Source organism: Brienomyrus brachyistius, chromosome 1, assembly GCF_023856365.1.
Source record: "Brienomyrus brachyistius isolate T26 chromosome 1, BBRACH_0.4, whole genome shotgun sequence".
Lineage (NCBI taxonomy): Eukaryota > Metazoa > Chordata > Actinopteri > Osteoglossiformes > Mormyridae > Brienomyrus > Brienomyrus brachyistius.
In genome coordinates, this window is record NC_064533.1 from 6,188,751 (window position 1) to 6,211,608 (window position 22,858).

Consider the following 22,858-nt stretch of genomic DNA (forward strand, 5'->3'; position numbering starts at 1 on the left):
CAGTGTAGAAAGGGGACCTTCCCATTTTGGTCGACATTTGTGCCTGGAGACTGTGGGCCAGGGATTACATGAAGATGCCAACACAAGAGAGAATTAAATGTGCGGCATGTAATTGGGACACCGTGTGCGATACATTTACGGGACCCACAAGCAAGCAAGCCAGGCGGGAAGGAAGGAGAGGGAGAGAGAGAGAGAGAGAGAAATAGAACACTACTCAAGTCTGAACACGCTACCAGGCAACAACCTGACTAAAGAGATCACCCCCCCCCTCACCCGATATGATGGTTTGACTGGCAGTGGCGTGGAGGGCAGGAAAAAAACACCACTTGCCGTTTTGTCATTTTTCAAACTGATGAATGAATCTTAAGACGGCAGAGTCAGTTTGGCATGTAATCATGCTGTAATTTCTGAAGGCAAAGCATAACAGCCCAACGCCCCTCCTGGCACTACCCCCCTGATCGCAACACTTTTTGCTGCGACTCCCACAGTAAGGGTGGGGGTTGTCCAAGGTGACGAGATTGATCGCTGTTCAGGGAGATGGAGACTCTGCCGGGACACCGCCTGCTGAATTTTATGGATTCTTCCAGAACAGCCGCTCATGAGCTGGTCCCACACATCCTGCAGTTTGCTACCAGGCTGGCTTCGGACCTGCCCTCTAATGAAGTGTCCTTAAGGGCCACAAAGATGTCACATGAAAAACATTTCACTCTGTTGGGATAAAGAGGGAAATCCACTAATTGTCAATACAAGGGGCGCCGTTCAGGGTCTGAGCCAACAGGGCTAACCCTAACCCTACCCCTACCCTGAAGCACCGCATTAAAACTCAGTTTTTTTTTGTACAGAAGGGGATAAAATATAAAAACGTTAAGGACTAAACCCCATTCGCTAACATGCTACTGTCAAGACAGTATTCCGGTTTGTACGGGAAAGACATATTTATTCCTGACAGAGACACAAAAACAAATTACAGCTGATATAATGAAAGGGGAATGAATGGGTAAAAAAGGGGCTTTTTGGCATCTTTCATATTACAATGAAATTAAACTTTGCTAGAAAACCACCATGACCTTAGTGTGTAGAACACTAACGTTAGCGGCTGACTGCAGTAAGGTGTGAGCAGCCCGGAGACGGACGCCGGCGGGTCTGTGCGCTCGCACAGGAAGTCGGCGCGTGTGACACTCTTCCCTCCCAAATCTGTAAAACCAGCAAACCAGCTCGGCTTATAAAAAAATAAAAAACCCATAACCCTAATTAGCATCAAGCTGGGGCCAAACAAAATACCGCGAGGAAGAGCCCCCAGGGAATTCTGGGGGGAAAAAGGAGGACGGTGGCGGAGCGCCGAGCGGCAGATTAAACGCGTTACCCAGATGGCTGCGGGAGGGAGCTGAAGGTGAAGCCTGCCCCCCCCCTTCTTTTTAACAGGCCCCCCCACCGCCCAGGGTTGGGGGCTACGTACCCCGGGCCCCCCAAAGCTGCTTCCTGCACTAGGTCTCCCAAAAGCGGCACATCGGGGAAAACCAGTGAAACTATCCAATCAGAGGCATGGCAATAAGGCGTCTTGGATGCGATCACTTGGATATTAAAGTCATTAAATCCCTAGGATTCTGTGACCGCATGACACTGAATTCTAGCAGTTTAACAGAAGCCATGTTGGCTCTTGATGACAGAGCAGCCTTCAAATTAGCCAACAGCATCGCAAACATCACACTGATTCGTGCTGTTAAACCTGCTCCTGTTATTACAGCCAAAATAAGCCACAGGAGCCGCCATCCTCTAACTGCCTCTAACTGCCGCTCTTCTTACGGCATTTTGTCCTTTGCATACCTAAGTCACTCATTTTTTCCCCCTTTAAAATCGCAAAACATTAAGTCATGAGCTCATGTTTAAGTACTGCACAGTTTCTTTGAGTGGCTGCTGAATTAGTAAAAATGTCACCACTGATAGCTAGTAGTTTAGACGCAAGACAGAATTCTTAGTATCAGTAATAAACCGTCCAAGCAAGCAATACAATACAGTAAGTCTGATAAAATGATGCAAAAAGACGATATGATAAAATGTATTTATTTTCTAAATAACCTTAAATTTTCCAGGCAAGTCGCTAAGAAAAATGTATTTCCATTGACGGCCTGGGAAAAGGAAAAAATGAATCATTTGAGGACAAGGAGTAAAAGAAATAGATATAAAACATTAAAACATAACACAAAGCAACAGTTGGGTAATCACAGTAAAAATCATGAGAATACAAAAATGCCCATCAACAAATAAGCCTTTAGATAGATATTTTGTAAATGTATTCATGTGGAGATTTAACATCAGCCTATGAAAGGTCAAAGGTCAAGCATATTGTTGCTCTGGATGCATGTGAGCACACAGGAGATCAATCACCGAAGCAGGAAGAGAAAACGTCATTAATGCGTTTGCACGCAATATGCAGACACATGCTGATAAGACAGGCTCCAGGAACAACAACCTACCACCGGGCATTGACTCGTTGAACCCACATCCTGCTAGCTTTTTCATTGGTCCCCTTGAGGTGAAACCAGGCAGTGATTGGCTCTGCAATTCCTACCCATTGCGACCTTCACAGGAGTTCTGTCTCACAGTAATAAGCCTTGCATTCATATTACCAATTTGTCTGTCGAAGAAAAAGATTCCTGCATGCTCCCCGCTCAACTCGTAAAAATTGTTTTCAGCCTTTGATGGCCCTAATTACATGAGTCACATGTACTGTTATTTGTCCCCGACAAGCAGACAGGGAACCAAAAAGGATTGGCCTTGCATTCTAATCAACCCGTTGACAGCGCTAATCATCTCATCCTCAAACTGCTATCCTGCAGGGCAACGTGAAGACCAGAACCTTTGATTATCTCCATTAAGGACAGTGCTGAGACATCACTAATCGCACGCGAGGCATTATTAATCGCACGTGAGCACATGTGGCTCAGAGAAATAAAGATCAAACAGAGAGCAAAGATGCGGGACTGAAAACCGGCGCACGGAACAAGGTGAAATATCGCTCGCAGCGCTCCCGAAAGAGTGAAGCATGTGACCTTTCCAGAAGGACGCTGATTGGCAGAACCTGTGAATGTTTTCGTCAGGTTTGTATTTCAATATGCAGGGAAGTCTGGGCTGGAAACTGACACTCTTATGAAGAAATAAATACATTCAGTACAATTATGCATTCACAGACCGTTCAGCACCACTTCAGGCAAGTCTCGGCGAAAATGGGCTTCCCTGGGTAACTCAGATACTGTAATGGTGTAGTACAGACCCTAACATAATCCATTCACGGGGGGTCAATGTATACAGACTATAAATGAACCCATGACAGTAATGTTGAAAGACAGTAAAACGTCTGCTGTAATAATTCTCTCTTACGTAGAACACTATTAAATGTTAAATGAAAGTAAAATGTCAAATATCACTGCAATGACTGAGAAGTGACATTTACCTGTAAAGGGTCTCTCACACACACACACACACACACACACACACACACACACACACACACACACACAGCATGTGAGATATCCCTGCTAGCCTTTGTTGCCAGAAAATTTACTTTCACAATGTAAACCTAGGTGTTGGATAGGGACATTTCACTGAGCTCTGCAGCATGATTTAATCCTGATTAACAGATGAACCTCTGAAATATGATTACAGATCTGAAGGTGGAGTAAAGGCAGCGATTTCCAGACATCAGCCAATCAGGAACCAGCCCAGAGGCTCCACGCGGCTGACAAGCTGTCGCTCGCTAAACCCACGAGGATAACCTCCGGGAAAGTAGCTGAACCAGCACATTGCGGCCGAAATTATGGCTTGAAATTATTGTCCCGCCGTATGTCTTGCTACGCCGTCCCCCAACAATTAGACCCAAGGGCCTAAAAACTGCAAATTGGGGGGGGGGGGGGGGGGAGAAAAAAAATTTAAAAATCACGAAGCGTGCCAAGTTAACGTTTCACAAAAAAATGACCAAAAGCAGAAGGTGACCAATGCCGCTTTCAATTGTAAATAAACTCACTACAAACACCAAACAAGACGTCAATAACTGCAGATTCCACGAAACCGAAGTTTGCTAACGATACAAGCTCATAGCTCGACTCACCACATCAAGGCTAACCTTTACAGCACCTACTCATTAAACAAAACCTGGCTTGCATATATAAATGTCTCATGAGAGCCAGCAGAGCAGAAACTTCTAAATGGGCCTCTTTGTGATGCCGAGAGAGAGCGCCCCGTAGCATTAGACCCGGTTTATTCAACTCTGAAAGGTTGTCTCTGTGTGGTAAGGCTCCTTTCCCAGCACGCCAGTCAACCGAGGCGAGTATTATCTGGCCATTTAAGATGCCCTTTAAGGCCGACAGCATGACCATTTCCACGCCTTGACCTGTCAGCAGTAGCTCAGATATCCCAAATCATGGAATCACCACCCAAAAGCGACCAGCTAGGCACTTAACCTTGAGGGCAGTTGGCCGCTTCGCTCATCTTAGGAGTGGGGACTCTCGATGCCAGGAACATCTGCGAACCTTCGCAGGCAGAGCAGACAGAGGATACATGTGGAGGCATTAAAGATTAACTAGGACAATATTAATTAGTGATCATTTTTTATGCTGGTTGCGTGTGATCAGAGGGCTAAGGGTCTCCGCTTACTGTACCATTTCAGAGGTCAGTACACGCCTGCTACACGACCACTGCTCAACTCAACCAAAGGCGTCTCATCTTCATGTGGTCTCCACGGCAATAAACGACATGCATCAGCAAATCTCATATTTTTAATTGGCTTACACTAGGCTTCCAGATTGGGGGGAGGGGGGGGGGAATCTCAGCAACAGCAATGGTTCCCCAGGTCCAAGAAACAGCTGCCCCAGCAAATCTGCAGCAGGTCATGAGAAAAGTCAACCGTTATTGGGGAGCGCCCTCGCTACAACCCACAGGCTTTTCTGTTAACAGATAAAAAGCAAGGGGTCACTGGAGGCGGCCATGTGCCAGAACACAGACTAACCCCGCAGTGAAGAACATACACACCCCTCCCCCTGCTCTTCACGCCCTTCCGTACATCGTGGCATTAAGCTACAGCATTGAGTCATCCAGTCATTGGGGCACCTAGCTTGTAGCAGTACCAACAAAAGAGGGTCGTTAACAACTAATTAGCGGACATCAGCAGCTCATTCGCGAGACTCTTCTGGTTACTGAGCAGCTCTCCGTAGATGTGGAACACCGACCTGGAGCAGATCATCTGTAACAAGGGAACACAAGGGGTCGCTGTGCCAGCATAAACCCCAATATTGCTAATGGGCTCCAAAATGTCAATGTCGACCGGCCGATGGCGGATGCGATGGGGGAGCCCTGAGCCCGTTCCTGCGCAGTTATTGCGAACCAGTCAAGCGCAAAACTCGCCCGGACAAAGGATTAATTGTTTAATGCACTGGCGTCAATGTTAAACCGGAGGCTGTTGTGAGCTCACACAACATTAGCGCTCAGGTTAGTATTTTCCCGGATGGCCGCCTCGGTGCTCTGGCAGAAAAGCCCGACCAGTATTAGCATGTAACACCTCCGCCACACCTGCCATTAAAACCGCGGGAGATTCTAAGCCTTTATTACCCAGAATGCTCCATCAGAGCCGCGGGCTGACTGCCGACACCAGGGGAGGCCTAAGCTCGAGGAGCCCGGCTGTTGGCGGCAACACGCAACGGAAAATCTATTTTAAAAATAGCCTGGTTTTAAAACGCTAAAACACGGATGACCCGAGCCATTGACTATTTTTTTTGCATAAACGCCAGGGCTCAGAGGAGTCCACAAGAGGCAGCCAAAAGCGACCGCCAGTAAATTGAATGCGGGCGGTAAATCACGATGGGCAGGCCGCTGAACAACCAAAAGAAGTTGATAAATCACCCCAACCCTGCCTCAGCCCATTCCCTTACAAAGTTTTACCCCTGCCTATATATGGCACATGTGCTTTCCATCTAGCAGAGCCAGCTAAACACGAATACAGCCCCAAGCACTCCTTTCTAAGCTAAAGCAACTGACCCAAACCGGATATTTCATTTGCAGTAATATAATCTGATTAAAATCTTGGGGAGCATGAATAACAGTCCAGTCTTTCTCCCGTGAACCAGGACATACAGTTTATTTCTACCAATAACTCAGAAGTATTATACATAAAACGTTATATGAAGATAGATCCTGACAACGTGCAGGGCGGATGTGATATAGAGTAACAATAAAATAAACGTCCTTATAGGAGTATTCACAAACTGAAGGGGCGACATGTAAAAAGGGAGTTTTCCCAAGTAAATAAAGGAAAACTGTGGTTGAAAATGTCTGGATAGGAGGTCTGCCAGGTTCACCGGGTCACTTTGGTGTTGGTACAGATGTAGGCCTGCCCAGGAGGGGGGGGGTGACACCCTCACATCTCTAAAGCAGATTTAATAGGACCCTTCTTACTCGAAGTAGCTACGCCCAAGGGTGTAGCTAGAAGTTCTGGGCCCCCTGACAAAATGAAACCTTGGGAAACCCTCCACCCAAGAAGGCAATTTCAGACCCCCAAATCTGCCTGGGTATCCGTGCCCCTATTGCGCCCCCATTCACACCACTCAGGACAATTCAAGGAGGCTTCGCAGGAGAAGATTCCGGAAGCGTGACCTAAGAAGCCCTCAGATTTCGATTGCAGGCCACGACGTTTAGAGAAGGTTGACCACGACGTGACATGTAGTGACCAGCCCCCCTATTCATGTACCTTGACGTGTTTTTGTCGCAAACGGCCCCCCCTATATATAGGAACAGTGACAGGAAAGACCAAGGGATGACTGCCTTTAATGAGGACTTCTCAAAGGTTAGGGCCAACCCCTAATTCCCCTACCTTTTGGAAAGAACAAAGCGCTTGAGCAGAAGATTGAAGATGATTAGGGGATATATTAAGTCTGATTCTGAGGAGACGTGAAAAGGGCAATTTTATTATTAAAAACCAATTTAGGCAGAAAAAGGCTCATGGCTGTGAAGTTTCACGACTCTCACTTATCCGAGAGATGGGAGGTGGGCCTGCAATGGGAGGTCACTGGTACTGATCTCCCCGCTCATACCAGTGAAGCTTTTTTGCGGAAAAAGTTGGGATGCTACGTAAAATGCAGACAAAAGCAGAATGTAATGACGTACAAATCATATACCCCCATATTTAATTGAAAATAGAACAAAGACAACATGCTACTGCTGAAACAGACATTTTATTGCTTTATGACAAATATATGCTGAATTTGAATTTGACGCCAGCAACATGCTTAAAAAAAGTTGAGACTGGGGCATGTTTACCACTGTGTTGCATCACCTCTTTTAACACGTTAAACGTTTGGGAACTGAGGAGACCAGTTGCTGGAGTTTTGAAAGTGAAACGTCCCATTCTTACTTGATACAGGATTTCAGCTGCTCAATGGTTTGCAGTCTCCTTTGTCATATTTTTCGTTTCATGATGCACCAAATGTTTTCAATGGGTGACAGGTCTGGACTGCAGACAGGCCAGTCTAGCATCCGGACTCTTCTACTACAGAGCCATGCTGCTGTAATATACCTGCAGAATGCGGTTTGGCTTTGCCTTGGTGAAATATTCAAGGCCTTCTCTGAAAAAGATGCTGCCTGGATGGCAGCATTTGTTTCTCCAAAACCTGTATATATCGTTCAGCATTAACGGTGCCTTCCCAGATCCGCAGGCTACCAAAGTCATGGGCACTAATGCGCCCCCACACCATCACGGACGCTGGCTTTTGAACTGTCCGCTGATAACACGCTGGGTGGTCCCTCTCCTCTTTAGCCCAGATATGATTTCCAAAAAGAATTTGAAATTTTGATTTGTCAGACCACAGGACAGTTTTCCATTTCGCCTCAGTCCAACTTAAATGAGGCTCAGGACCAGAAAAGTCAGTTTCTAGATCATGCTTAGATATGATTTCTTCATTGCATGGTAGAATTTCATCCTGCATTCGTGGATGCAGTGACAAACGGTCTTCACAGACAATGGGCTCTGGAAGGTTTCCTGAGCCCATGCAGTGATTTCCTGAGCCCTTGCAGTGATTTCCGCTAGAGAATCGTGTCTGTTAATGCAGTGCCACCGGATGAACCAAGATACTGGTTTTCGGCTTTGCAGTCTTTGTGCAGTGAAGATGGGGAGAAGTTCCATCACTGCCAATTAACCTAATTAGTTGTAAGATATTCAACCAGGTGATTTGTTTTAGTGTCACACAACTTTGTCTCTGTCCCAACTTTTTTTGAACGGAGCATCAAATTCAAATTGCACATAAAAGTTTCCCATGAAACTATAACATTTCTCAGATTCAACATTTGATATGTTGCCTTTGTTCTATTTTCAATTAAATATGGGTTTAAACGACTTGCGAATCACTGCACTCTGTTTTTATTTACATGTTACACCGCACTCCAACTTTTTTGGAAACGGGGTTGTAAAAACTGGCTCCCCCACCCCTTCCAGGATTAAATTATTCTAATGAACTGAAGAAACTCATGGAGAATACTTCTGGTCTGAGGTGGGGGAGCCAGCCAAATGTAATTTTTAGATTTATCAAGATCCAATGATGCCACATAGGTAGTGTGTTCTAAAGTTAAGACTGTTATATTCACATTAACAGGCAGAGGTGCCATCATTAAAAGAGATAGAGAATCGATTCTGGCAATATTGGAGGCCTTCAAATCTCTGAAGAGCAGGGAGTTCACGCTTTCATTCAGGGGCGCGTGCCGATGCCAGCAGATTAAGTCCCAGTTAATCGAATCCAGAGTCAAATGGATCTCTGATTTAAATACGCCCCCCTGCCGCCGCATGTATAGAATCACCTGTAATGAATCCACCCCCACGCACCTTACACAGCCTTACAACATGCATGCTCAACCACGCCTCCTACAGGCAAACATAACTGAAGCAAAAAAAAAATAATGCGTCCATGTGTGGTGGGGTTGACCCGTTTCACAGTGTAAAACAGCATGGTTAGAGGACACGACTGCGTTTGATCTCCATAAATAAATTCAGATCACAGCTCTGGAACGAACCAACTCAGCAACCATGGTGAGAGCAGCGGGGGGAGATGGGGCTGTGTTCACGTGGGGGGTGACGTTTTACTGGGCCATGAAAATAAGTCCCAAAATAACATTGCAAGTTGAATACAAGTGACATAAATCCAGGTAGTGAATGCTGTGGGACCCACCCCGGCACGAAAGACAAATAAACAAAGATTTAAGCAATTCCTTAATCTGACTTTTTCCAGGAAATATGAGGCAAAACACAAGCAAAAGTAACCATAATGGGAGAGGAACTATTTCCGCTTTAATGGGAGTCGTTGCGATCGTTCTTCCGATAAACCTCATTATTCTTGACATTTGCATCAAATTCACATTAAATGTTTATACAGACACTAATAAACAGACTCAGAATGGTGGTTTTATTGCACAGTTGCTCAGATCACCAGCGTGTTTAATGCTGCCGTCGCGCTCATCATTTTCGCGCTGATTTTCTCATACGGGCCTGGAGGGGAGTTACTGTACGAATGTGCAAAAGCCACCCCCCAAAAAAAAAAAAAAAAAAAAAACTGCGACATGGACAGTGCTGCTCCTGAATATCAATCTGTGCAATATTATTAAACACAACTTAAGGCAATAAGGGGATTGTGTTTATTGTTGTGGTTGAGAGAAGCAGGACGACAGTGGCGATTCGCAGACAACGCACTTAGCTATGAGATGTCATCACACTTGCCTGCATGGGGGGGGGGGGGGGGTACATAAAAACTAAACTGGCTAAGCTGCTTCTTTTTGAGATGCAATTTCCGGTGATTTCTGTCCCATTAACACATTAACAGAATTAGGGGGTAATACATACACACCCCCCCGCACTTGATTCCGCTAACGACACGTCTTATTACTGGTGCTTAATCAGGCAGCCCTGTGGCTGGACCTCACAGGAGAAGGCCGGTTAATCAGCATGAACCGGACCCCCATGCTGACGCCGTGACCCAGGGCCACATGGAGCCTCTCCAACCTGGACAGCACTTTGGAGCCAGAAAGGGAGCCCCGTTAACCCCCCAGACACCTGAGGGAACTACACGACCCCCCAGGAACTACACGACCCCCCAGGAACTACACGAAATCGGTGACATTCACTTCCGAAAAATACGAATGACCAGCTGAATGACCGGTCCTCCATGTTTGATCGGGTGCCCAATGGAATCCTGGGAGTGGCACATCACCCCATAGATGGGAAACTGAGAAGGACCCCCCACATTCCCAAAGACTGCCGTTTTACGCATAGGGGGGTGGGGCCCTTCTCAAGTGAACCCCGTTACAATTTCCTCTGAAAAGGTCTGTCCTTTTTGATGGTAACAGCATCAACAGTAACACGAAATGTGGAACAGTAACAGGAATTTGAACAGTAACAGGAAATGTGGAAATGTATTAAGAAAATGGGTTAGGGCAGTGTTTCCCAAGCCAGTCCCCGGGGAACCCCGGACAGTCCACGTTTTTGCTTCCTCTCAGCTCCCAGTGTGCCTGTACCAGGTATTCAGTGTTTCTGATTGGCTGAGAGCTGGGAGGGAGCAAAAACGTGGGCTGTCTGGGGTTTCCCAAGGACTGGGTTGGCCACCAGAAATGACTTTTTGGCTCTATTCTGTTGTATCCCCCCTAAGATCAATAAAGTTTCTCCAATTTCCATTCAACTCACACTGCAAAAACAAAATGTTACTACGTTTTTGGCAGCAACTGCATGTTCCAGTAGTTCTGAATTAAGCCTGCTGGAAATGCAGAGACTCATGTTACTCATGATGCATCCTTACCGGTCTCCACGTCCTGGGTGTAGAAGTGAAGGCTGTCCGTGATCTCTGTGACACACACTGGCTTGTAGTTGGGCACACGCTCCTTCTCCTCGATCTGCGGCACGCTCTCCTCTGCGGTCTTCTCCTCATAATTGGCCCAGATCTGTCACATGACCACAGCAGAGGGGCACCATTAGGGGAGCTCAGGATGAGTCACCCTCCGTGAGAATTAAAAGTAATCAGTCTACATGGGAAGGCCGGGTGATTTATGAGGGAGGTGTTAATGACGGACAAGTGCATGCAGAGAACCGGGGGATCAAGACCTTTCTGACCCACACAAAAAACATGAAAACTTTTACATCAGCGCTTGGCTCCGGGTCGTTGGCTAGCTACCACATGCTACCAGATCACAGAGCATTCCTGAAACATCTAGAAAGCTCGATGGACTTCTGCTACTGAAGACCAAGCTTGGAACTAACGAAGCAGACTTTCGTTCGCGAAACCATGATGTTTCATGAGGCTAATAAGCATTCTGACTGACGAGTGTGCGGGGGCCTGGCCTGATATCAAAACGAAAATGATGCAGCTTCATCGCCCCCAGCCAACACACTCTGCCGTTTCCTACCCATGTGACAGCCTGGAGCCCACTGCGTTCGAAGCGGGTCTTTCACTGGACTCTCCCTCGAGTCCGTACAACGTTCACTTTCAGCAGTTTCATTTATTCTGCTCAACACCAGGCAATTACGTCCACAAAGAAAACTGCAAAAATGTAAACACATTTTATAATTGAAATTCAATTTTCCGAACATAGGACACATTGAAAAGGTGGGGTGGCCAAGAATTATCTACAAAACGCATTCTGATTGGCCAGCTGGGGGGGGGGGGTGTTCCTCTGGATTCTGCTGTGACCCACTGCGGTAAAAGAACATGCAGTGAGGTCTAACCAGTGCGGGTTTGCGATGCACTGACATCCCACCCGGGGTGCCCCCTACCCGGGGTGCCCCCTACCCGGGGTGCCCCCTGCATTCTGGGACTGGCTCCAGGCTCGCCACAGCCCACAGGCGGGTAAGTGATTACAGAAGATGAATGGAATCTGACCACAGTGTCAAAGAACTGATGAAGGGCGGTGAATTCATGTACATTTTAATGGAAAAAAAAAAAATGAAAAGTGTAATGAAAGTCAGTACTGGTGGCTGTGAGCTCCATCTTGGATTTAAGTGGGAACGACGTGGCCTTAAACCGATGTTCGGGAAGGAAAAGTTACGATGTGGTTAACGACAAACCACACAAGTTCTACGTCAACGCCGGTGAATCCGTGCATCACAGCCCTTGACCCAGCCAGACGTTGCTGGGTTATCATATTGATCATGTTGATATAACGATGGCAGGGAAAGCCAATATCGAAGCCCCAGTCCATGTTGGTTTGTCACCACGGGCACTAGTGACTCCCGCCAGGCATCTATTGATAAGTACAATGAAAAAAGTACCCACAATGCACCTGGACGACAAGACCAAACCGCTACTATGGATGAGCAGTAACTAATTGAAAAAGGGACACAGAATTCGTACATATGATAAGTTTAGCATCTCATTTACATACGCTGAAGCTTTTATTTAAAGATTCTGCAGACGATCCACAAACATTTTTTACAGTCGGGTTATTTTGGGGGGAGTTTGGGTTGGTGCTTCACTGACGGTGCCTATCTCCAGGTTTCTCCTGGGTCCTAGTGCCACCTGCGTTCTAATGACCAGGTTCTCAGATGTGAAGCTTGATTTGGGGCAAAAACATCGGTGTGTTAATTAATGGGAGTGACCGATACGGGACAGAGGTGCTAATCCAGGAAGGAAGGAAGCAGCACGTGGGCACAGCGAGTGGTCAACCTTTCATTTAAGCCCAAAGGAAATGACTTTTTTGCCAACTGGACCACTTGGGACCAGTAGAAATTGATATGCAGGCCAGTTACGTTTTGACTTCACTCTCTGACAGGATGCTTCATGGAAATTTGCGGGTTTGTCAGAGGGTGTGACCACCAGTCCGCGCTAAAGCCACCCCTGACATACCCCCATCCTCACCCAACCCACCAGCTCAGCAAAGCGGGACTATTTCCATCGTCTGCATGGTGGCCAGAGTCGCGACCTTCCTCGGAATGACTGCAAGTGACGCTGCGGGGCCCCGACGTCACGAGCCGCACGGCGCCCCCTGTGCGCAAGGATGATGTCCGGCTCACTCCTGGATGCTGATCAGATCTGACAGCGTGTCAATTCCAATAGAGGCCCAGAGAAACTGGACCAGCGTGGTGTTGGGGAGGGTGGGTGGGGGGGGGGGGAGTAAGGGGGAGGAGCCTTTTCTGCAGCCAGCTACAGATCTGTACGACAACAGCATCAGGGCCAAAAACCACACACGAGTCCACCGCTGTTTGGAATCCAATATATCAAAAACGACGGCTTTTCATGCGACAGACGCAGCCAGAGAGGGTTGTATCAGGGGACGGGTTCGAAGTCAGAGCCCCACAGCTGAGCAGGCGGCATTGTCCCATGGGAGGCCGTCTGAACAGGCGTCAGTGGGAGCGAGAGAGAGAGAGAGAAGTGGATCAAAGGCGCAGGAACAGAATGCGAGGCTCTGATGAACGCCAAGCGGCGACTCAACCGCCAGAACCACCTGGGCCCGTCGGTGCTACAAACGCAGATGTCAACGCGTCATCGCAACACCGCAACACCCCACAGATGAGCTAATTAGACACCGAGTGGAGGGACCACTCTGGGAACATTTCAGTTGGCCGCTGGATGACACCCCTAACCACACTCCAGGTAACGTCCTGTTAAATGTGAAGCTAATAAACCTCCCCTGCCCCCCCACCCGCCCATACCACATGTGGAATAACATCATGAATGGAAACCCAAACTAAACAAGCAAACCCCACAATATTCAGCAAAAGCCCTTAACACACAGACAGACATCCTGCTTGTTGGGACAAACCCCTACATGGAGGATCAAACATGAGGAGAAGTGAGGGATCGACTCAAACAAGCCTTCCCCGGTGAGAATTCCCAGCCAATTTAATCATGTGACCAGCAATACCAGTGAGCAAACAGAACACCCATAATGCAATGCAAACAGCTCAAAGGCAGATGCGAACATCACAGGAGGTCAGTTCAGGGTTCTCAAGGGCCTGCTGTGTGGGATAAGCACTGAACGCCACCGAAAAAATGACATTTTACCGCTTTTGTGTTGCAATAAACATTTAAGAGCCCTTGGCACGGCTGCCCTCATCACTTGATTTCTTTTCTTCGCATCGTGCTGTTTAACAACAGGCAGGTTCGTTTTACAGAGACTCGGATGGGCTGTTTATTTATTAGCAATACCCATGAAACGAGTCCTTATTCCAGGTGATAATGCTGCATTCGGTTCAATAAATTAATTCCTGCAAGGAATCCAAGGCCTCTCAGCAACGAGGTCTCAGCAAAACCGTGATTTATCGTACAGCGAAAATAATTCATGCGAGACCGAGCAGACTTACAGCGGGTACTGAAAGGGGGCTTAAACGCAAATTAAGAAGAGGGCTTTACCCTCCTGTCAGTGCAAAAGGCTTGTGCGCGAATTTGCATATAAAGGGTGATGCGGGGGTAATTGACTAGATTCCCGTCCAAATGCTAGTTCAGTCACTTCCTTATCACCTTGGTGGTGCCAGAATGCCTCATACGCAAACCTCATAATCATAATCTACTCAGTGTCTCAATTCGAAAGCATCATGCCAGAACAGTGGGGCATGTCAGCACTTTGGCCTCACATGAAACTTACTGGTAAAACTCCAGGGAAAAACAAAGTACATTTAAAAACCTCCATGACAGAAACACTCATTTGTATGTAATGGAAAGAATGAAGAGATACCTTAACTTCTACCATTGGAGTGTTCAGCCCTCATGTACAGGCAATTTCACACCCCTGCGTGTGTGTGTGTGTGTTTAAAAAAAAAAAACGCCAAGATGGCATATGGGAAAACACATTGCCACTGTTCCCATGAGAATGGCAATTTTTTTGTAAAAAAGGAAACTTTATTCAAATGCAGTTTAAGAACTGAGAAAACCATCTCATTATATCGGCCAGGCAATTAGACACATGTAGAGATTTATGAGACTGACAAGGCCGGCACACTGGTGATGTTCAGTCAAGTTGTTCTACGGCCCTGTGACTCCCCCGTGCCGAACGGCACGACGATCAGACAGGAGTAATAGCCTGGTGTGTCCTCACGCAGCCGAGAAGCAGAAAGGAAACCAGTGAAAGCTGTGCGCACTGCGCTCCTGCAGTGTCGAGCTGTCGATACAGCTGGTGACAAGGCCAAACAGGACACAGCAGTCCCCGATATCCCGACGTGGCCGACGTCTGACGTTAAAAAGCATCCGTGGAGTTCACAGGCACTATGTCCCAGATACATCCAAGGGCAGGAATAAAAAGTAGGAACCTTGAAAGAGGCTTCATTTCATTATTAAACTTCAATGCGCGCTCAAGGCAGCGCTGAGCAGTAAGTTGACGTCTCCTAACCATTCCTGATAAAGCTTTCATTCAGCTTTATACCTGACACGCCCAGAGGGAGGATTATATACCCTTTCTAAGATGAGCCACGATATACATTCTGGATACTGAAATGCGAGCACGTTCATAAATCAGCCCTACGGTATCTGCCGAAACTTTGTGGGGGCATAAGTGTTGTACGTTTGGAGCGGGAGAATCAGCCAATCACGTAATGTCCGGACCTTGTCTCCTAGGAGACGGCGATGCCACGGCGACACTGACGGGTTGTTTCTCTCCCGACAGTAAAGACGGATCATTTCATAAGGGGAGCGATCGTGTGGCGATTAAGCGGAGACAGATCAGCGAGGGTGGAGACTCTCGGGGACTTTCACGTCTTGCTGGGGGGGGGGTCTAGGTGGGGCCTCCCATAGTGAAATAACAGCCCAGTGAGGCTGTGATATAGTCAGGATCTGGCCAAACTGGGTTTCAGGCCAGTTGTCTCAGCAATAATTTGCCCCAGTACCCCTGTAGTGGGGGGGGGGGTTACAAGAGCTGCATGGCAACACTGCAGAAACGGAGACAAATCCAGTGAAGGCGGCCTGCACCTACACCACTGCTGCCTCAAACGAAACTGAACAAAAAGCTAACAAACTAGCACGTCGTGCCCCTGCTGAACATGCACAGGCCCAGGTTGGCGTGATCCAAACAGCAACATACAACACTAACATACACCCGAATGCCACAGGTGGCAAACCAGTCCATGTGAGTAACTGGCAGTTTCCACGGCGACCAGCCCCCCCCCCCCCCCCCGCCCCAGACACAGTGCTCCATCTGACAGTTGACTCCCCACCCCCTCTTCAGCCAGGAGCATTTCAATAAACTCACGAGCACGGCTCGCCATGCTCAGACAGCTCAGGAAGGTCGGGAAAGGCAAGCTTGTGGAAAGCGGGCAGACAGGATGAGGAGAGCATTCATACGAGAGGAGGACGCTGGAGGAACAATAAGCCTCAATTCACAGCCATTAGATAACATTAAAAAAAAACAAATGAATTTCGAGATCTCAAAAAAGAAAAAAAAAAAAAAGAAAAAAAATCAGGAGAACGAACAAGATGTAGAGACAATAGATTTGCCTTAACGGCAAAAAAAAAAAGTTAAGTTTGTGTAAGAGACTGATAATTGAAATGTCTTTAAAAATGTGAAAAATGGGATAAAGTGCGACAGATTGGCCCGAATGGGAGCCTGTTATGCGTGTGGAGAGGCCGCTTACGGGCTACGGTGCCGCGGAGGCTACCGGGTCCGGCAGGGCGTCCTCTGGCAGCCACGTCCCGGGGATGATCCACACCGGGGGCAGAAAAATAAACTGGGGAAACCGTGCTACTGGGCAGCACCAAAATGCGGCGGCCAATCAGAAGGGAGGTCCACATGCGGGTTAGCCAATCGCTGTTCGTGATGACCGACTGGCCGTGGCGCCGGCCAAACAAGAGAAAGGGGGGGGCGTGTCTTCGCCAGGCATCACTGGGACAATGGAGGACACCATGTTATCAATGTTTAACATGCAGAGCACCGGGGGGGGGGGCGCCTTCATATTTAATGTCGGCGTCCCGACTGCACTGTTTCCAGGCAGCATGCGGAGATGCTTCTTAAGAGAGACCCAGGATTTACGTCCATGAGGGGGTGTCACCGCGTTACAGGGGGCCGTCAGCAAAGAGGCACGGGACAGCCTGTACACCTCACGGCAAGTAGCGATAGGCAGAGTAGGCGGAGCTTTCGCGACGTTTCACCACCGGGGACCGCTACTGACGCATCACTGACCAAATGTTTCCTGGCATTTCGAAGCACACCCAGGCCTTGGAGACACGTGACGCGTTGGCATATTTTTCTGAATCATGGCCGTCGGGGCGGGCTGGCAGCATGGCAAGCTGTGGACGACCACGCAAACGTAGAATTCACGCCCAGGAGGCAGCCCCAGGGCACAGGGGGAGGGTAAACATTCCTGCATGAGGTCCCTTTAGCCCAAAACAAGCTGGCTCTAAAGTTAAGTAGCACACAAACCATCAAGTAACGTTATCTTCATGTGAAGGGGTCAGGTCTCCTTCAGAGATAGAGATGCAGAAAGCCCTCGGAATTAGTCGTGGAGTTTGGCCGACGCGCAGCAACGATCCTGCGGGGAAATGTGATTCGCCCACATTCCGCGCTGATACGATCAATATCCTTAATTGGCCAAGACATGAGAAGACACCGAAATCGTGGAATCTGACAGGAGCAGAGGATTATGGGTAAGAGCCAAGGCCACAAACAAAACCTTCTGATAACGGCATCCTAACAGACTGCCGTCCCAGCGACGTCCCTCTTGGGGATCGAGCTCAAAGAACCATGAGGGTGCTGGTGACGGCAGAGAGAGATTATGGGATCTTAAATTCTATGGGGCGATTAAGCGGCGAATGAGAGACTCAAAGAATGAACAAGAAAATAACAGGAAGCAAAACATAATGGTCAAGTCAGCTGTTCCAGGTCACCGTAACATCAGGTAATCCTTAAGTAGGCTTAAATTAGAAAACAAAGGTGCACCGTATGCACGATGTCCCTCGCCGAGTTCCCAGTGCATCCTGGGATAGGCTTCAGGCCCATCATGACCTGTACTGACAATACGGTCATGGGACATGTATAGGAGGAGAACTCTTCATGTTCTCTCCTATATTACAATTGCAAGCACCGATGGCCACCCCTCTCAGACATTCATCAAGATAAGATACAAGATCTCCATCTTCCTTTTAGACCATCAGCATACTAACGGGGACAGACGAGCATCCTCCAACTGCGGCAGCCCGCAGTGCCACACGAGCGAAACCGGGACGCAAGGAAGCATTAGCGATAAAGGACAAAGCTTTTCCGAGCGAAGACAATCGATTCCACAAAAGGAACAAACGTGCAGAACTTTAGAGCAAGCTATCTGTACTCAACGGCTGAAGTTGCCGCTTCGCCTAAAATTAAATCCTGAAATTAAACCGGAGTCAGCATTCAGACCGAACTCTTGGTCTCAGGGCTTAACAATACCTTAACAAGCTATTTATCTAAGCACCGTAGCTCTGGCCTGCAGAAACGCCAGCTAATGAGGACAGGTCTCGGGCTGGAGCAACGGAATGTGCCAGACCTACGGAGCTGGTGTCACCTCCGCTTAAGCGCTCAAAACCAGCGACTCTAGTTAAGTTTGAGCCCCTTAAAAGTACATACGTATCCGCCATCCTCAGGCACGTTCCGGGTCTTTTTCCGAAAGCGTCGGCGGTAGGAATAGGCACCGCGGGTGGAATCTGCTTTCAGTTTTGCCACTGAAGTGCATCTCTGTGAGAAGAGACGTGTTCGGAGAACTGACGAGAGAGAAGCCTCTTAAAAAAGGCTTTCTGCCGTTAAGTAAGACCTTCCCAATACTCATCCATCCCATTGAGAGTGTTGCTTATCCCACAAACACAACTGAGAACAGAAGCCTCTTCAAAAGAACAATGGGTTCTCAACGCATGCACCCCCGGGACCAGATCACATGACGGGGGCATGTTTTTCAGCAGGGTGCGGTAAGGAAATCGGGCTGCGGCTGGGGTCCTGGATCCGTGGAAGCAGTGTGGATCTGGCAAGCGTGAAGAGCTCTGTTCTACAATGCAGCTGAGCGCAAACAAGGGTGTCCCACAGTGGATGGTGGGCACCCGCCTTCTTGTTCTGATGGAATCATGGAGTGAAATGTAAGGTAAACATGGGGTTGGGGGTTGGGGATGGCGGTGGTTAAGGGAGGAGCACAGGGCTATATCGCTTTTGGAAATAGGTTAAGATTTGCTGTGGTTAACAGATGGGGTGTGGGGGGGTGGGATGCACCTCCCACTCACAAATGATGACTCGCCTGAAATGCGGGATGAAGGTTAACAGTTAATCCCTCTTAAAATGCAGAGAGGCGAGTCATTGGCTGGACAAAGCAGACCGGCTGCGCAGAGCGGCTGCGCAGACCGGCTCAGGGCGGCCCAGCTGCGCAGACCGGCTGCGCAGACCGGCTGCGCAGACCGGCTGCGCAGACCGGCTGCGCAGACCGGCTGCGCAGACCGGCTCAGGGCAGCCCGGCTGACCCATCTTCAACTATGCCATCGAGAAACATGACATCACAGGATAAGCTTTGCCTGGAGAGCCGATGATGTCACTAAGGGACAATATAAACCTGTTAATAGAAGGACAAGGTCAGAGTGACTGTAGGATGCGGCGACTTAATCATTGATTGATTGACCAATTAATTGTTATTATTACCTATATTATTATTATTATTACGACTACTACTGCTACTATTACTGCTATTAATAAAATAATAATAATAATAATAATAGTACCCAGGGCATCAGTGAGCCAGTACAGACAGCGTTAAATGTCAAGAATTAGTCACTTCAGGATATGAACAGCACCGACTATCCCATCATGCATCTCAGGGGCTTCCTCAAACACGATGGGAGACCACAAACCACCAAGCGGGCACATGGAAAACCATTTCTGGAGACAAAGAGCGACTCGGATTCGGGAGGCAGGCTGAAGAGACCTGAGAAGGAACGGGGATGGAGAAAGATGGAGAGGAACGGCATTCGTCCACTGCCATCACCAACCGAGCCATACTGCCAACTGGCGGTTTTCCATTGTAAAGCCTGCGAGCCGGACCAGTACTGACAGGGCCCTCACCGGCAGGGGCCACACCAGGGCCGAAAGCGTGACCAAACAGAGCAGGCTGTGCCACCACCATCTGAGTAACCTAAACGCACTGGTGGTGATACTGGTGGTGTTCAACGATATGCGTGGATTATCTGAAAGAAAAGTGTGTATATTCTATATTATTATTCATTATTAGTAATATTGCACATCGTGATGCATTCCTGCTAACCTGGGACTTAAATTTCCAAACTCTTGCTTATAAAAGTACTACAGAAAGGCTGAACGAAATAGATTCCTAATGCAAATTTGCAGAAGTGAATGCTAATTAGGCTAGCATTTGATGCTAACACAAAAGAGCGATTCTTAAGGGCTTGCTAGTGGAAATTAGCACACAGTAAATCATGATGTACACCGTATGAACAGTAAATAAGTGTGCATTCTCCAAACCAAGCTGGAACCGCGCTGGAACTAGACCCTTTTCGCAACATGGCTCAGGTTCGGTTTGGCTCGGTTCCAGTTTGCCAGTGGAAACGCATCAAAAGATGAAGAACTCAACACAGCTTGTATGACATTAATGACCAGACACTCGTTATCCCGAGTGATCACCTACAGTCCCGCTGAACTCTTTCCTGTAGTGTGCCATCTTGGGGGTGGAGGGTGTTTAAAGATTTTGAATACCATCAGACAAACAGCTACACTGTACTTAACGATTTACCGGCCTCTTAACACAGCACAATATTAGTCCAAGAAATCCACTTAGCAGGATTGTGCACCTGAAGGCAGATTCTGGTTTCTGAAAACAATAATCTTAAATTAGTACCTTGCGGGATTTCGTACGGAATGGGCCGTCCTTCCCGGGTTTGCCCCAGCAGGAGAGGAACGGGGTGGGTCAAGGGTCACGACTGACAATCGGCCCATTTTCCAGGGAAAGGAAGTGGCCTTATTCCAGGAAAACCGGAAGGGGGGGGGTGCGGTGAAGAAAGGGACTGTTTTGGGATTAAGGGACCCAGCTGGTTTCACCTCCGCGCTTGTTCGTACTGGACAGTGTGCTCAGAGACAGTGTGCTCCCTGGGGCTTCCAGTCCACTGCAAACTGCCCCGATTCCCAGCCCAGTAATGAGCTCAGGCAGCCGGAGGGGCCACTCAGACATCCTGCACTGGGGTCACTCAGACATTCCGAGCACAGATCACCTGTGTTTTCCCCGTTTTTTTGATTGGTGATTAGTGTGAGAGCTGGTAGATGTTACGGCAGGGGCCCCCAAGAGGAAATCAATAAAGACTGTCCACCTGAAGCTCATGGCACTGCGCATTACAGAGGTAATAAGGAAATCCGAGCCTCGGTCTCAGGGAAGAGTGCAGACCTGAAGACAGAGAAAGACGCTCTGAAAGTTACTTGGGGAGGGGGGGGGGGGGCGGGCTGGCACCTTAGAAGAGATGAGGAAGACGAGCTCTGAGGAATGTCAAACTTCATGCCACAGGTTTGTTATCCAGTAACCGGTGACCTCCCCCCCCCACCCCAAAACCCCAGAGCTGCAGGGTTCTGCTGACCATCACCGTGGAAGCATCAAGCCACCGAGTCGGAGGGGGGTGGGGCCCCTAAGACACATATCTAACAGGGTCATCTCTCTCAGCATGTAAAGGGCATTACGCTCAAAGGTACCGGATTGCCTGATTAGCGCCCCCTGCAGGTACGTGACTGGCACTGAAGCGCAAACTCATTAGCAGTGACACAGTTTGTGATGCCATGCTCTGTCGGGCCCATCAGCAGGTCGCGGGGCTCTCTGGGCAAGGAGTAAATGACCGGCTTTTTGGAGTGGGGGGCTATGCGACCAATGAATTACAACGGATGGCTAGACTGGCATGCACCACAAGGGGAGAACAGTGAACAGCAGGGGGTTAAACCTCGCAGGCAAAGTGACACACCCCCTTTCCGTGACGCAGGGTGGATGAGGGCGACTACCCCACCCCCTCGATCGTACGAATAAAAAGATACATGGTGTATTTCTCTGACGTAAAAGCAAGCTACTGTGCTAGAAGCTGCCTAACATCTTGCTGTCATTTTCCATCCATCCTAAGCACTTTTTCATTGCCGGGTTGAGGGGGAGGCAGTGCGGCACCCTGAGCAGGACACCAGTTTTCAGATTTTAAGCCCCAGAAATGCGTGATGTGTCGGTAACGATAGTCCTTAAAGAAATAAAAAATTACTTCCTTAAAAAGTACTCCAATGTCAAGGAGCATCAAATCACAGTTGAACAGTCAACAGCTCTGTTACTGCGAATCATTAGAGTTTGCCCAGGAGAACATTAACTGCCGGCATCAAAGCTGCGTTTGGCAGTGAATCACGGTGGGACACGCTGCACGTTTGCCGACTGTGCCGGAGGGTATGGCTCTGCACATGGCGGGCGGGGGGGGGGGGGGATGAACGGATCCCGCTATTCGGCACGGCCGGATCTCCTTTGGACCACAGCGTCATGTGACAGCCCTCGCTCACTTTCTCACGAGCCGCGGGAGGCAAAGCCGAGGGCGATTTTTCCGGAGGGGGGCGTGGGGAAAAATGGCTCCCTTCCGTTATACGTCTCCAAAGAAGCACTTTGAATTGAAGGTAAAACACACGCGCACACACACACCCTGCGTTCGTTCGAGGAGGGCCGGCCTCTTGCACTCTGCGGAGTCTCGCAGGAAAGGAACATGCGATTATATCGGTCACCGCGCATTTTCACTATGGTGAAAATTATAGCATTTACATATAAATTGTGAAAAAGCGGCCGACAGCTTAACAAACCCATAGCGGGGGCCGTGATGTCAGACGCTGTACTTACCCAGGGAAGGTAAACAGAACGGGATCAGACCGCCCCCCCCGAAGCGCATAAACCTCACCT

General features: G+C 48.5%; 1 protein-coding gene across 1 annotated transcript in view; it reads right to left on the reverse strand.

Annotated features, from left to right (window-relative positions):
* The window catches only part of snd1 (staphylococcal nuclease and tudor domain containing 1), a 90,141-nt gene that overhangs the window by 13,913 nt on the left and 53,370 nt on the right, over positions 1 to 22,858 (reverse strand). Inside the window, exon 17 of the mRNA XM_049020584.1 lies at positions 10,821 to 10,962. Within this exon, the coding sequence (XP_048876541.1) occupies positions 10,821 to 10,962 (142 nt within the window). The remainder of the gene's footprint in view (positions 1 to 10,820; positions 10,963 to 22,858) is intronic.